Consider the following 14,675-nt stretch of genomic DNA (forward strand, 5'->3'; position numbering starts at 1 on the left):
GTGTGTTTGCACAGTAAAAACTGGTACGCCAGCTGTGCCTGTTTCTTTGAGAGGTGGGATTTGGCTACTGTAATACATGCCTCAGTTGCATGATACATTGATTACTATAACATGGTCTACATATGGCTGCCTTTGAAGATAGTCTGGAAACTTCAACAGGCTGAAAATGCAGCTGCTAGACTGCTGACTGGGCCAGTTATAGGGAGCATATAATGCCCTTGTTACTACGCTGCACTGGCTACCAGTCTGATTCCGAGACCAATTCAAAGTGCTAGTTATTACAGTGGTGCCTCGCACAACGATTGCTTCATACAACGATGAATTCACACAGCGATGGGTTTCTTTGAGGAATTTCCCCCATCGTTTAACAATGTTCTCTATGGGGGAATTTCACTTAACGATGTCCCTTTTTCGCTCCTGTAAAAGTGTCCTAAACTGTTAGAAACCTGTTTTAAATGCTTGCAATCATTAGCCCACCTCCTGAACCCTATGCAAACTTAATTTGGTGTTGTTCTGAGTCGTTAATTTTTGGTGATTTTTTAAATTCTCCATTGAAAGCCTTTGAATGGTCCGTTCCAAGGCTTTCAATGGAGAATAAAAAAAAATCACCAAAAATTAACGATGACTCAGAACAACAACAAATTAAGGTTGCATAGGGTTCAGGAGGTGGGCTAACGATTGCAAGCTTTTAAAACAGGTTCCAAACATTGTAAGACACTTAAAAATTAGTGAAAATGGACATCGGAAAGGACTTCAAAAGCACTGAAGCCGGCTTCAGTGCTTTTGAAGCTCTTCCGTTTTCGCTCATTTTTAAGTGTCTTACAATGTTTGGAACATGGTTTAAATGCTTGCAATCGTTAGCCCACCTCCTGAACCCTATGCAAACTTAATTTGGTGTTGTTCTGAGTCGTTGTTAATTTTTGGTGATTTTTTGTTTTTCCCTCATTGAACTCTATTGAACTGTCCGTCCAATGCATTTCAATGAGAGAGAAAACAAAAAATCACCAAAAATTAACGAAGACTCAGAACAACACCAAATTAAGTTTGCATAGGTTTCAGGAGGTGGGCTAACGATTGCAAGCATTTAAAACAGGCTTCAAACAGTTTAAGACACTTTTACAGGAGCGAAAAGGGAGATCGGAAAGGGCTCTTTGATCTCCGTTTCCCTTTTAAAGCTCTTTCCGATCTCCCTTTTCGCTCCTGTAAAAGTGTCTTAAACTGTTTGAAGCCTGTTTTAAATGCTTGCAGTCGTTAGCCCACCTCCTGAAACCTATGCAAACTTAATTTGGTGTTGTTCTGAGTCTTCGTTAATTTTTGGTGATTTTTTTTCTCTCTCATTGAAAAATATTGGCCTGATACATGCACAGACAGGACCCTTTTTCCAGTATATGACCCACTTTTATTAATTATGGTAATTAAAAAAGGAATTATACTTTTTGGCCCCTCATTTTGGTGCAACATACTTGATGAATGAGTTGTCCAGAATGATTCATCATACGCATCCTTCAGTCTCGAGAGACTAACATGCTCTGAATCGAGGAGTGTCTTCTCCAGAGCATGAAGCCTGGGTAAAGTAATATGGAGGATAGGCTGTTACCCAAGCAGCGGCTCCCCCCTCTCCACATTGCTGAAATGGTCCAATGGAAAGGCAAGAGCCAATACAACTGGTTCCAGCAATGTCGCAGGAGTTGGCAGAATGACATGAACTGCCTTCGGGACTCCAGCTCCGGATTTTTCCTCGAGGTTAACTCCTGAAGCCTTTTCCATCAGTGGATATAGCCACAAGGCAGTGGAGGTTTGAAATCGGAGTTGTCCTTCTCCTAGATGGGCTGCCTTCCATGGCTGACGAGCCCCAATGATTAACCCTCTTTTTAAATCAGAGTGTTAATAATTGATTAAAAATCTCTTTTATATGTCTGAATTTGTTTACCAAGATCCAATTACTTTGTATGAATTTTATACTTTCCTTGTTGCTCTGTTTGTTGTTAAACATATTTTGCATTGTTTAATAAATTTTTGTTGCCAACAAATCTGTATGTACAACTATGCCTACCATACAGGTACATGTGACTGTTTGGGTTCATTGTCTCTTCATGTATGGCAGAGGAGGGCCACTTCATCCACTTCATGTATGGCAGAGGAGGGCCATGATGCTCAAGGGCCTCCTATGCTCTCCCATAAACATAGCCGCTGAATTAGAAACACATTCCTCACTGTGAAAAAAACCTCTATACAAGTTTCAAAAAGTGGCTTGAAAAATTGCTTCCCAGACATTACCACAACACACGAAGAGTTCTGTGGCACCTTAAAAAAATTAATTGTGCCATCAGTTTATGCAATAATAAATCTGTTAGCCTTCAAGATGACTTGTGACCCTGCCATTCTTTTCTCCAACAGACTAGCAGGGCTACCTCACCGGAAAATCTTAAAGGTAGCTACTTTGAAAAAGTAAAATGGGATATCCTTTCAAACGTCTTTTTAAAATGTTCAAATCATAATCCAAATACTTTAAAAAGTGGAATGCAAAAGGAGATTCTGATTTAATTACCTTGTGAAATCATGAGCCAGCTCTGAAGAGAAAATCCAGTTTGCTACAGCAGCACAATCCACAATCTGTGTGCGAATCATTTTATCCACCAGGACTGCAATCATCTGTGTTATGAAAAAAGTACAGACTACTTTGTCGATTTAATAGAAGGATATGCTTATTTGTTGCTGTAAGCAAGCATGCAATCCCTCTCTCACATCCCCTTCATTTCTCCTCCACTATCAACCTTCTTACAGGGGCTGAAATCCTGTTGCTTGCCATAGTGACCTGCAGCTAGAGTAAGCTAATTAAATCAATGGGACTTCTGGAGGAGCTGACTCAACAAATTCCTACTGATTCAGTGAGACTACTGTAATTGCAACTTACTGAGCTAAGCAATGGAATTTCAGCCAGAAGATGTTATGTTCAGAAAACAGACTCTAATACTGTATTTCCTAAATCCCTAATTATTACTGGCCTAGTTTCATTCTAAGTTTCATTCACTCTATTCTTTGTACACGAAAAGAAGACTGAAGAAAGAGGAGCTCTATAAATACTTATTCTCACCTGTGGATGATTCTTCCATACTTCATACATAACTCTGAGGACATGGAGCTTCCCTTCATCACTTTCTGCCAGCGTTTTGAAAACTTCACGAAATCTTTTTGGAACAGAAAACAGAAAAAAAAGGCTGTGCAAATGGAAAGTACAATGCCATTTCCTTCCTTGGCCCTACTATGAGATTCAACAGCTGATTGTTTAAGCAGTACTGCAAGTCATCTTGGATGCACAGTTCTGAGTGGCAAAAAGAGGTCTGGTTTCCCAAAATGATTCTGTCCTCTCCATTTCCAGTCACAGAGGAGAATCCCACTTGGAACCGGAAGTGGTTGCTTTGCCAATCTTCTACAGAGACTTCATTTGCACTTCCTTAGGGGTGATCTGGGGGCATCCTCCTCCTCCTCTTCTCAAGCATCAATTCTACCAACTCAACAGCTGATCACAGGTAAAATGAGACACTGCAGGAATGCCATCACATCAATGACCAGGAGTGCACCAAAGTTCAGCTGGTAGACAATAAGAAGGGAAAGAAATGTGTATCCCAACTTCCCCACATCAGTACAAAATGTCAGACATTTTTATCCCTAAATGCACTGTATTGTAGATTTTGGTCAGGAGCTGTTTTATCTCCAGAGGAGATGTACCTTTACAATAATGTACGAGCTGAAGGATAAGCAACTTTGGCTCTAGTTACTCCTGCAGAAACACATGAATGGAACTTCCTGGATAATATGAACAGCAACAAGCTTTTAGCTCAGCTCTTCCCTTATACATCTTACTTGTTTATTTGTGTTTGCCTGGTTCTTGGCGCACATACACAGAATAACATGGATCTAGAGAGAACTGTTATATTCTGCATGTTGGTGCATGGAGGGAAAGAAGAACTCTTTTCTGATTTCTTGCCATAGGAAGAAGTTGCTCAGCACAAAGGTTTGCAATAGGCATGGGGTGCCCAGCCTGATTACCTCCCACCCCAAGACCCTACATGACCACTAAGCACACGATACATGACATGCATGGCTGACGTAATTTTCTGCGTCCCAATCGCAGAAATAGATGCAACAGCCCTGCCTTCCTGCTTGTCCTGCCACACTGTGGCTGAACAGGGAGACTCGTCCTCCTGCTCCTTTGCCAGAGGGGCTGGGCAAGTAGGGAGGCGGGGCTGCAGTAGCCGAGCTACTGCCGCATTTGGGGCGCAGAAGATAATGTCAGCCACGCATGTCGCATATCGTGTGGTAAGTGGTCTGGTGGGGTATGGGGGTGGGAGGAAATCAGGCTGGCCACCTGTGTCACATATTTGTATACACCCCCCCATCTCTAGTTTTGCAATATACCAATATACCACTGACCATTCAAGAAGCCCAAACTGCTACCCTGTTTCCCCGAAAATAAGACTTAGCCTGAAAATAAGCCCTAGTATGATTTTTCAGGATGCTCGTAATATAAGCCCTAACCCAGAAATAAGCCCCAGTTAAGTGAAACCCCGCTCTCCAGCATTGTGCAGCATTGTGCAGCAACCGGAAGAAGATATGACTGTAAAATAAAACATCCCCTGAAAATAAGCCCTAATGTGTTTTTGGACCAAAAATTGATATAAGACCCTATCTTATTTTCGGAGAAACACGGTAGCTGCATACCCCTATTACAGATCACATAATGCAGAAAAACAGTAATATAATGAAAAGAAAAAACGAAATTGAAATTTTGTAACTCTGTTGAGTTTTTCCCTGCCAATTGCTTCCTATAGGAGCTGTCTCTTCAGCTCCTATAGGAAAATTAATATGAGCTCTATGAAACAGCAGCAACATATTAGATACAAAGAAAAGGAAACATCATGATAATACTTACTTTCCCAGAGCACTAAAGGAGTGACTGAATGACTTTGAAGCTAAATGCAGCACTGTTTGGACAAATACCTCTATTTTTAATGGATTGAAGGAGAAGCCCTCATCTAAAAAAATAAAAGAAAAAAGAAAGAAAGGTACATTGACATGGAAGTCAGTACTTCCACTACACTACAGACTAATTCAAGTCTATGAAGAATCAATATTTTTCTGCTTCTCCTTAGAAACTGTGTATGTTTACACTTACTTAACTACAGGAAAATATGATCAAATGAATCATCAAATCTCATAACAGATTCTTATTGATTTTAGTTTTAATACATGTTATTAAACAAATTTTTCCAAATATCAACATGTTTATCTTACAATTCATTGTTACTTGAGATTTGCTGATGGATGAACACAGCTTAAGCTGGTGTATTTAAACAGCTAAATATAAATTAATATACTAGAAATATTTACATTACATTGCAATTATATAATTAATATAATATAAATAGTTCATATACTGTAAATATTATTTAATATTAAATATTATTTAACTAATAGAAAATTAGTACCATCATGCAGGCCTAGGCTAATTTTGTTTTTCTTTCTTTTTTAAAAAAAAACTATTTTAGCAATAATGATTCATATGAACATGGGTCAAAGAATTTGAAGCTTCTGATACAATTCCCCAACTGTACCTGAATGTGCATATATTCTTCCCTTGCTTAGCACTATTCTGCTTCCTTTGTTTCCTTTATTGCATCCCCTGTCATCTTCGAAAAGCATTATGTACATTTGAAGTGAATATCTGAGGAACTATGGCCATATACAGGCTAGCTCAAGATGTTTATATAAACCTACGAACCTGAGCCATGTACTCAGGTAAAATGACACCACAATTTCTTATACAGAACAGTAAAGTCACCTTAAAGACAGACAAAATCAAGACTATATTGTGGCAACTATCAAATGCCTTACCATCATCATCATCCTGATTAGGATTAGGAACATCCTTCAGAATGGTGAAGATTTCATCATTGCTTGCTTTATTCTTAATGGCAATGTTTAAGCAAAGTGCAACATTGTATCCTGGGAGTGACTCTACATGTAAAAAAGAAGCAAAGACATCCTCTTGAGAAATCAGTCCATATTCTTTCATAAAGTTTGGCAGTAAAATACAAATAACTCCGTCCTTGGAAATCACACAATTTTGCAGCCTTTAGTGGGCCAGACCTTAGTAGAATTAATATTTTAGTCAAAATTCATCGTCCTTTCCCCCACTAATCTAGACTTTTGTTTTGAAATCAGTCAGATGGGACATGTGGCATCTTTGCACCCCTGAACTAATTAATTACTGTTCTGTACAATAGATCTGAACTCCAGTTTTTTTAAAAAAGAGCAGCAGGGATTCAACACCGAACCTATGAAGCAGGAAACTGACACATCCACAATATTGATGATGCCATCTGCTATAACACTGTTGGACTCAAGTAGATGTGGCCCTGGATAGCAGATCATTAAGAATTACTTGTATGCTGTCCTGCGCTTTTTAAAGATAGGTAAAGGTAAAGGTTCCCCTTGACATTTAATTCAATTGTTTCCGACTCTAGGGGGAGGTGCTCATCCTTGTTTCAAAGCCAGTGTTTGTCCAAACACAGTTCCCATGGTCACTTGGCCAGCGCGACTAGACACAGAACGCCATTACCTTCCGACCGAGGTGGTACCTATTTATCTACTCGCATTTTTACATGCTTTTGAACTGTTAGGTTGCCAGGAGCTTTTTAAAGACAACACAACTATAAATATAATAATAAAACATAACTGTGGTAAAATGCTTCTCTTGCTAAAATGGCCCCATCAAATGTGTCACTATAATTATCAGCACACAGCAAATGAGCTGAGAAAGTGGAGCTGGTTAAAGTCTCCACTTATGAAAATTCCGAGTTACGGAAAGCTCCGGCCACAAAATTTTGCTTCTAGTTGTGTCCGGAGCTTCCACTTATGAAAAGAAAAAGGCAGGGGGAAAGGGTGGGAAATTTAAATGTACAGTACTAACTGTTGGTGGTGAAGAGGCTGCTTCTTTGTAGCTCTTTCACCCCAATAGTTAGGGAAAGGGATGCGATGGGGGTATCCCAGAGCCAGGAGGCTTGAGCTGGGCGGGTTTCTTTGACCGCTTGCCTCCTGGCTCACCTCTCGCTCGCTCCGTACTGCCATCCACCATTTGAATTTCACACCATGGGCCCACGGAAGGTGGTGCAGAGCAAGCGGGAGGCGAGCCGGGGGGCAAGTGGCCAAAGAAACCTGGCCAGCTCAAGCCTCCCGGTGCTGGGTGACCGCGGCTGGGGGTGAGCGGCCCAAGCACCCTGGCCAGGCTCAAGCCTCCGGGTGGTGGCAGTTGTGGTGGAGCCAGGGCTGGGAAGAAGCAGTGCAGGTAAGGTGCTGCTTTTAACTTTTTACTGTTTTGGTGGGTTTTGCAGGGTGGAATTTGGTTGGTGGAGTTATGTTTTAGTTGTTGTTTTTTTTGCAGACTTGCAGTATTTTATTTTTATTTTTTGAGGGGTATTTTTTCCTTCAACCAGAACTGATTAAATGGTTTTCATTGCATTCCTATGGGAAATGGTGCTTCTACTTACGGAAATTTCAACTTATGGACACTGTTCCAATACGGATTAATTCTGTAAGCTGAGGCACCACTGTAATTAGTTTTTGGTAGAGGTGGCATTCAAATGAAATTCACTTCTCAGTTTCTCATCTGCTAGGCTCCACCTTGAACAGATGGAGTCAAAAGTGAGCCGTAGAAAAGATACTTGTTTTTTTGCCCTGGCAGTCAGAAACTGCTAACAACTGTAATACAGTGGTACCTTGCTTAACGATTGCCCTGCATTATGACGAATCTGCTTTATAACGATCGCAGAACGATGGTCTAAATGGGGGAATATCACTTAGCGATGATCGGTTCCCTGCTTTGGGAACCGATTTTCGCTTTATGACGATCAAAAACAGCTGATCGCCGGGTTTTCAAAATGGCCACCAGGTACTTAAAATGGCTCCCCGCTGTGCTTAGGGAAGGATTCCTCGCTATACAGGCAGCAAAAATGGCCGCCGTATGGAGGATCTTTGCTGGACGGTGAGTTTTTACCCCACTGGAACACACTGAATGGGTTTCAATGGGGTTTTAAATTTCACTTGACGATGTTTTCGCTTAACGGCGATTTTCCTGGAACAGATTATCGTCATTAAGTGAGGCACCACTGTATTTTTAACATCTAGACTAATTCTATTTTAAGGAAACAAAATACAGCAGAAGCACAAGCTATATACATACTGTTACTTTCATCTCCATATTTATAAATACATATCGGATTAGCAGGAGTTAAGACTGAAAAAGTAGCAGGGACAATATCTACAATTCGTTGATGGTACGAAAGCCTGGGAGGGAAAAAGAGAAAGATTTTACAGATGATGGAGAAATGAATACTATGGGCACAATCATATCAAGCATTTTATAAATTCAATGTCAAAATTCATGTGGGGACAGATTAGAAATGTAAATGCTGTGCAACTGAACTCTATACATCATGCTCAGCAACAGTTAAAAAATTCTTTAAGTAAACCAAATCCATATATGTTAGAATTCTACAGAAATGACGTGACACTCTGAAAGATGTAGCTTTCAGAGAATTTTATTTTTCAGAAACAGAATCCTATAGTTCCAAGATTTGCAACAATGTATTCAAAAGGTGTGGACATGAGTCCCACTGAATTGTCTGAAGTCAGCACTCTAGTGGTTAAAGAGGTGGACTTTCAGAGTTCAGTATGGCTTCTTGTCCTTTGCCATGACAAAGAGTAGAATAAACCAAATTATATTTGAGAAGGTGTAGCAAAGTAACTGAAAGAATGCACATTTCCATAATTTACATGGGCTACTGGATTTCAGGCTCTTTTCTATGGCTGCAGGACTTTATTAGCAGAGTATGCAAGATGTTGGTACTAATCTGACTTACTGTACTTCAAGCAAGTGCTTGAAATATATTCATTCATCTCAAATTCATGATGTCAGCTGGAAAGCATAATTCCCTTTCCAACGGCCTTAAAAGAAATTAACTCCTTGAGCCAAACTATAAATCTGTAAATGTTTTCAATAATTTTTCTTGCAATTGTAAGGCTCAGAAGTTATTCAGCAGTGACACACAGTAACAAAAAGTAAGAGTATATTGTCAATAATATAATTAAAGAACAAAAGAATGATAAAAACATTCTTTCTATGAAAACTTTCACTGATTTGAATACAGCTTATTCCAAAATCAATTACTTTTTTTTATTTTTCTGTTCAGTTTATTTTTATTGCTTAGACTTATAATCCTTCAAGAGAAAAAGAGAATTAAAACAAAGTTTTATTTTTTTACTCAAATGTATTTTTTATTCCATGAGGACAAACTCCCTGACACACATTTACAAAGATGTAAGAAAATACCACTGGAAACAAATTATTTTACATAGTACATTCCTCTATAATTTTAGCAAATGCTTTACGCTCAAACTGATTAGTTATCTCTTCTTGAATGCTACCCATTCTTTATAATTTTACACTTCACTCACCTCATGCATTTTTCCAATACTTCTCTTACAAATTTAGGTCTGGGTTTGTCAAGATCTTCAGAGAGACAATCTGACCTACCATTAAACAAGGAAAAACAACCCAACTGTTTTTATTCAGAAAAAAAGCATAAACTACTTTTCAAATACAAGAGGCTGATTAGGCACCCTGATTCTCTATTACAATGTGTGTGTTTTTGCTTCCTGCAGAGTGAGAGTAAATAATTTCAGAACCAGGTTTTATATATTGTGACATCAAAATCCCCAAATTCTGCTTGAAAAAAAATTATTTTTAATCACCGAATTGAGCAAGAGTATCATTCTGTAAGGAGACTAAAGATATATCAGCACTGGAAGAATGACATCAAAAAGAAGAGAATTACACTATTAAAAAGGAATAATCATAATTACATTGGTGCCCTGCTAGACGCTTACCCTGGTAGACAACGAAGTCGCTTCACAATGAGTATTTTGCGATGGCTATTGCGATCACAAAATGGTGTTTAGGTGGGGGAAATCTGCTTGATGACGATCGGTTCCCTGCTTCAGGAAATGATTTTTCGCTTTACGACGATCAAAACAGCTGATTGTTGGGTTTCAAAATGGCCACCCGCTATTTTAAAATGGCTCCCCACTGTGTTTCTTCGCTTTACAGGCACTGGAAAATGGCCACCCTATGGAGGATCTTGGCTTTATGATGAGGTATTTCGCCCATTGGAACACACTGAGCGATTTTCAATGCATTTCAAAGGGCTTTTTACTTTCGCTTGATGACAATTTCGTTCTACAGCGATTTTGCTGGAATGGATTATCGTCGTCAAGCGGGGCACCACTGTACAATATTTTTAGAATTAGCCACAAATGGAATTATATAAAAGAATGTAGAGAATTTACTGAGGAAGTACAAGAGAAATAGACTTACCAGTCTTCCCAGCTCCAACGGAACTGAAAATTACTTAGATGATGAGAAAACCAATCAATGAACCTTCAGAGGAAAAAAAAAGAAACAGCTTTTATTAAACACGAAGTCTCAAGAGCATAGTAATTCAAACTGGTATTATTCTTACTATAGCTCAATTATCACAGATAACACCTAAGTCTGTTGAAACAGATGAAAAGAAATACTGGTCGCAAAAGATAAAGGGAAAATAGAACTTGCAATAAGAAAATAATCAACATATCAGATAATTGGATCTTTTAAGGAAGTATCCAGTACCATTCGCTTATCTTATTCTAGATTCTAAACGATATAGATTTTGCTTTTGGTGAGTTACTTAATTCTATCTTTAAAGTTGGTATGAGAATACTAATAATATATTGCAAAAAGTAAGTTTAAGGCAGCAGTTTAAAAAATAACCTGTAACTAAACTACACCTTACATTTTTATCAACTTCTGCTCCTCTTTGAAAACAAGCCATTTCTGGCTTTTGATGCTGTTCCTGCTCACTACTAGTTAAGCAAGAGATGCCTTCTGATATGCAATATGGCTTTAAAACGAGCAGAGTCTGCGAGACCAGCAGGTTTGTGAATTATAGAAGTTTCGTTTTACAGTATTTGAGGTGAAGAAGCCTGCTTCACAGCCCTTCAGAAATCCAAGTATGATTCCTTACCTGTCTATACAAGTAGTATTCATTGTATCCAAGCGCATGTAGAGCATTTCTGTTGCTTGTGCAAGCTGCGGATTACCATTTAAGGTTTAAAACAGACTAAATGTTCATACATTTAATTTCCCATTTAGACAAAGCAATAGCCTGTCTGCACTGCTGCCGCATACAACTGAGTTTTTGACTTGGCTTTTTAATTTTTATCCAATGAAAAGACTAGTTAAAATGCAAAGGCTCTGCGACCACCATATTCACTTCAGAGACTGCTTGGAATACTTGCATTTGTCATCAATTTCCATTTATACAGCTGAAAATGGTAAACAGTTTAATAATTATTTCCCTAAGAAATTACACTGGCTAATACAAGTCTCACAGAACAAAGGATACAACTTGAGGTAAAGAGCCGGGCTGCAGCTTACAAAGTTCAATTAGAAGCGTTGTATACATTACTTCAGTGTGTGGTGGAATTGGAAGCTGAAACAACTCAGCAAATATTACCTAGGGAAAAGATATGAAGGGGATTAAGGAATATGTACAGATTTCCATGACAAATGAGTAATAAAACTTGTTAGTCTTAGAGATGCCTAAAAGTATTGTTTTTACAGCCCAGACTAACATGGCCACTTCTCTGGAAACTACTGATACTGTTACCATACACTGGGCAATTCCTTGAATGGTTACTATTGAAGTTTTACATAACACCCCAAACTGCACATCCTTCTTTGAAATTTATTTATTTATTTATTGATTGATTGATTGATTGATTGATTGATTGATTTATTTGATTTGAAATGATGAGATATTTAATGCTTTACCCACAAACATGCAAAAAAATGTATACATTTCGAAATGATGTTCCATCAGATCCAAACATGTTTGGTGTATCAGACTTGTGTGCCTATTAATATTATAAAATATAATTTTATATTACCAGACTTCAGCCACTTCAGTAGTGGATAAGAAACTTTTAATTATGAAAATACAGCTGCATCTAATAACAGACTTATGAAGTAACACTACTTTATTAGACTTCAGCTAATGTTTTCCACATTTGCACTTAATGTGTGGCAAATTACAAGATAAGGGAGAAGAGTAACCTATATTCATTTTGACCTCAGGATACATAATGTCAAATTAAAACAAAACAAAACAGAAGAGGAAAATCCCATTTCGGCTTTGATGTTATAAAAGATCAAAGAAAACCATACCTTTGCTTTGCTTGGGAGTTAATTCTATCTGGGTGAGAAGCTAAGCAGACAGGTTTCATTAACTTCTCTACATCCCTAACTTAATTAAAGTAAAGGAAGTTTTGCTAATTAGCACAGACAGGCAAACATACTGTATAAAGAAAAAAATCACTGAGATCCTTCCACTGGCAGCAGGAGCAAGGAGAAGCAGCTAACTATTTTTTTGGTAGAATGTTATGGATTCCATACAAAATATGGATTCTATAGAACACCAAGAAAGCACTGCCTTGAAATGTCATTAGGCACCAGCACATCATGAGCCTTCCAAAATGGCTTCAGAACCATTATGGTTAAGAATTAGCTTGTTTTACATAAAATTTCCTAACCAGAATTTTTAAACAGAAGCCTAGCCGTTCATGTTAAACTCATTCACATAGCCTATGTAGGCAGAAGCTTAGCATCACTTTTCTGATCCTAACACAAGGTGGGGAAGTTGTTGTTATGAGTATTATCTATAGTATGCATGTGTGTGATATGTGCCATAAAGTCAAAACCAATTTATATTAATCCTAATAGGGCTTTCAAGATAATGAGTGGTTTCATTAATTTTACCTACTCATGAGTTTCCACCGCTGAACATGGATTTGAACCCAGGTTTTTGGAGCCCTAACCCATCTATCTATCTATCTATCTATCTATCTATCTATCTATCTATCTATCTATCTATCTATCTATCTATCTATCTATCTATCTATCTATCTATCTATCTATCTGTCTGTCTGTCTGTCTGTCTGTCTGTCTGTCTGTTTCATAGCCCGCCCATCTAGTCATATAGACCAGTGGTCCCCAACCTTGGGCCTCCAGATGTTCCTGGACTCCAGCTCCCAGAAATCCTGGCCAGGAGAGGTGGTGGTGAAGGCTTCTGGGAGTTGTAGTGCAGGAACATCTGGAGGCCCAAGGTTGGGGACCACTGATATAGACTACTCTGGGTGGGTGTGAAGGTGTGGAGAATAAGAGTGTGCCGTCCGCAGAAGTAAAAAAGAGGATGGAAAAAAGAGTCAACGAGATAGTGGTGAAAGTAAAGAAGAAAAGGGAAAGGAGACAGAAGAGAAAGAGGGGGAGGTGAAGATAGAGGTGTGTTTGGCAGACGAAGAGTGGGAGGAGTCTGAAGTGACAGTTGGAGGGGGGTATAAGAACGAGGAGGGGGTGGTGTGGTTCAGTTCAGTAGTGGAAGATTATGAGAGGAAGAAGAAGGAGGAAAGACAGAGGGCTTTTGAAAGGGTTCGCTACCAGGGGTTGTTAAGAGATTTTCCCCATTTAAAAGAAGGTGGCCTGCTGCCCGATCCACCTAGTGTGACCGAGACTTTCCTGCGCAAATTGGTAAAGGAGTGGAATGTAATCGTGGCGCCCAGAGAGCTAGAGCTTCAGCGCGAACGCGCCTGGTTGACAGCTGAGGAGCACGAAGGTCCTGACGAGAGAGGATGGTACCGACACAAGTGTTGTGGGACCATTTGTGCCATGAGGAGTCTCCCACCTCCTCAGAGGGAGCCGCGGGGATCATGTGGGATCCGCCGCCTGTAACTCCCTGGGAGTTTGAACAAAGTTTAAATATTGTTGAAAGTGGCCTGTTGCCAAGTTTGAAACCGTTAAACCCATTTAAAGATGTGCAGGAGGATGTGGAGTTGAATAAAAGTTCCAATGTTAACGTTATGCAAACTCAGTCTGGCTTATTTTCCGCCGAGAATAAGGGGCTGCCTGAAGGGAAGGACCAACTTTCTTGCAGTGGCGCCCAACGTGGGGCAGCCCCTAAGGCGGAGAATGAAGAGGTGAGCGAGCTACGTCGGACTATACAGCATCAAGCAAAATTAATAGAAAATTTAGCCGAGCAACAAACTTTATTAACAAGGCAGTTATGGCAGTTGAATTCAGGAGAAGAAAGGGTTAAGAATGAGTGGAAAGAGGCGAGGAACCCCTGGGTAGCCAATCCAACTCCCATACGGATGCAGAAGATGAGTAATACAGACGACCCTGAGGCATATTTACATACTTTTGAAAGAGTAGCCACAGCGGCCGGGTGGCCTAAAGAACAGTGGACATTAATTTTAATTCCATGTTTGACAGGAGTGTTACAAGAAGTAATTGACACATTATCTGTTCAAGAAGCCGCACAGTATGAAATAGTAAAAGGCGCCATTTTACAGACTTTGAACTTAACTGAAGAAGCTTATAGAAAAAAGTTCCGTGAGTTGAGATTCAAATCAGGGATGCATCCGCGCCCAATAAGCCAGCGCATGAAAGCCAACATGATTAGATGGATCAAACCCGAAGATAAGACAAAGGACGAAATTATTGAGACAGTAGTGATGGAACA

General features: G+C 39.3%; 1 protein-coding gene across 1 annotated transcript in view; it reads right to left on the reverse strand.

Annotated features, from left to right (window-relative positions):
* The window catches only part of NCBP1 (nuclear cap binding protein subunit 1), a 45,784-nt gene that overhangs the window by 5,062 nt on the left and 26,047 nt on the right, over positions 1-14,675 (reverse strand). The window contains exons 11-19 of the mRNA XM_020791326.3: positions 11,505-11,615; positions 11,124-11,188; positions 10,436-10,498; positions 9,517-9,591; positions 8,243-8,346; positions 5,896-6,018; positions 4,934-5,036; positions 3,095-3,188; positions 2,549-2,652 (exon numbers count right to left, since the gene is read on the reverse strand). Of these exons, the coding sequence (XP_020646985.3) occupies positions 2,549-2,652; positions 3,095-3,188; positions 4,934-5,036; positions 5,896-6,018; positions 8,243-8,346; positions 9,517-9,591; positions 10,436-10,498; positions 11,124-11,188; positions 11,505-11,615 (842 nt within the window). The remainder of the gene's footprint in view (positions 1-2,548; positions 2,653-3,094; positions 3,189-4,933; positions 5,037-5,895; positions 6,019-8,242; positions 8,347-9,516; positions 9,592-10,435; positions 10,499-11,123; positions 11,189-11,504; positions 11,616-14,675) is intronic.

The sequence above is a fragment of the Pogona vitticeps genome, chromosome 2 (assembly GCF_051106095.1).
Source record: "Pogona vitticeps strain Pit_001003342236 chromosome 2, PviZW2.1, whole genome shotgun sequence".
NCBI lineage: Eukaryota > Metazoa > Chordata > Lepidosauria > Squamata > Agamidae > Pogona > Pogona vitticeps.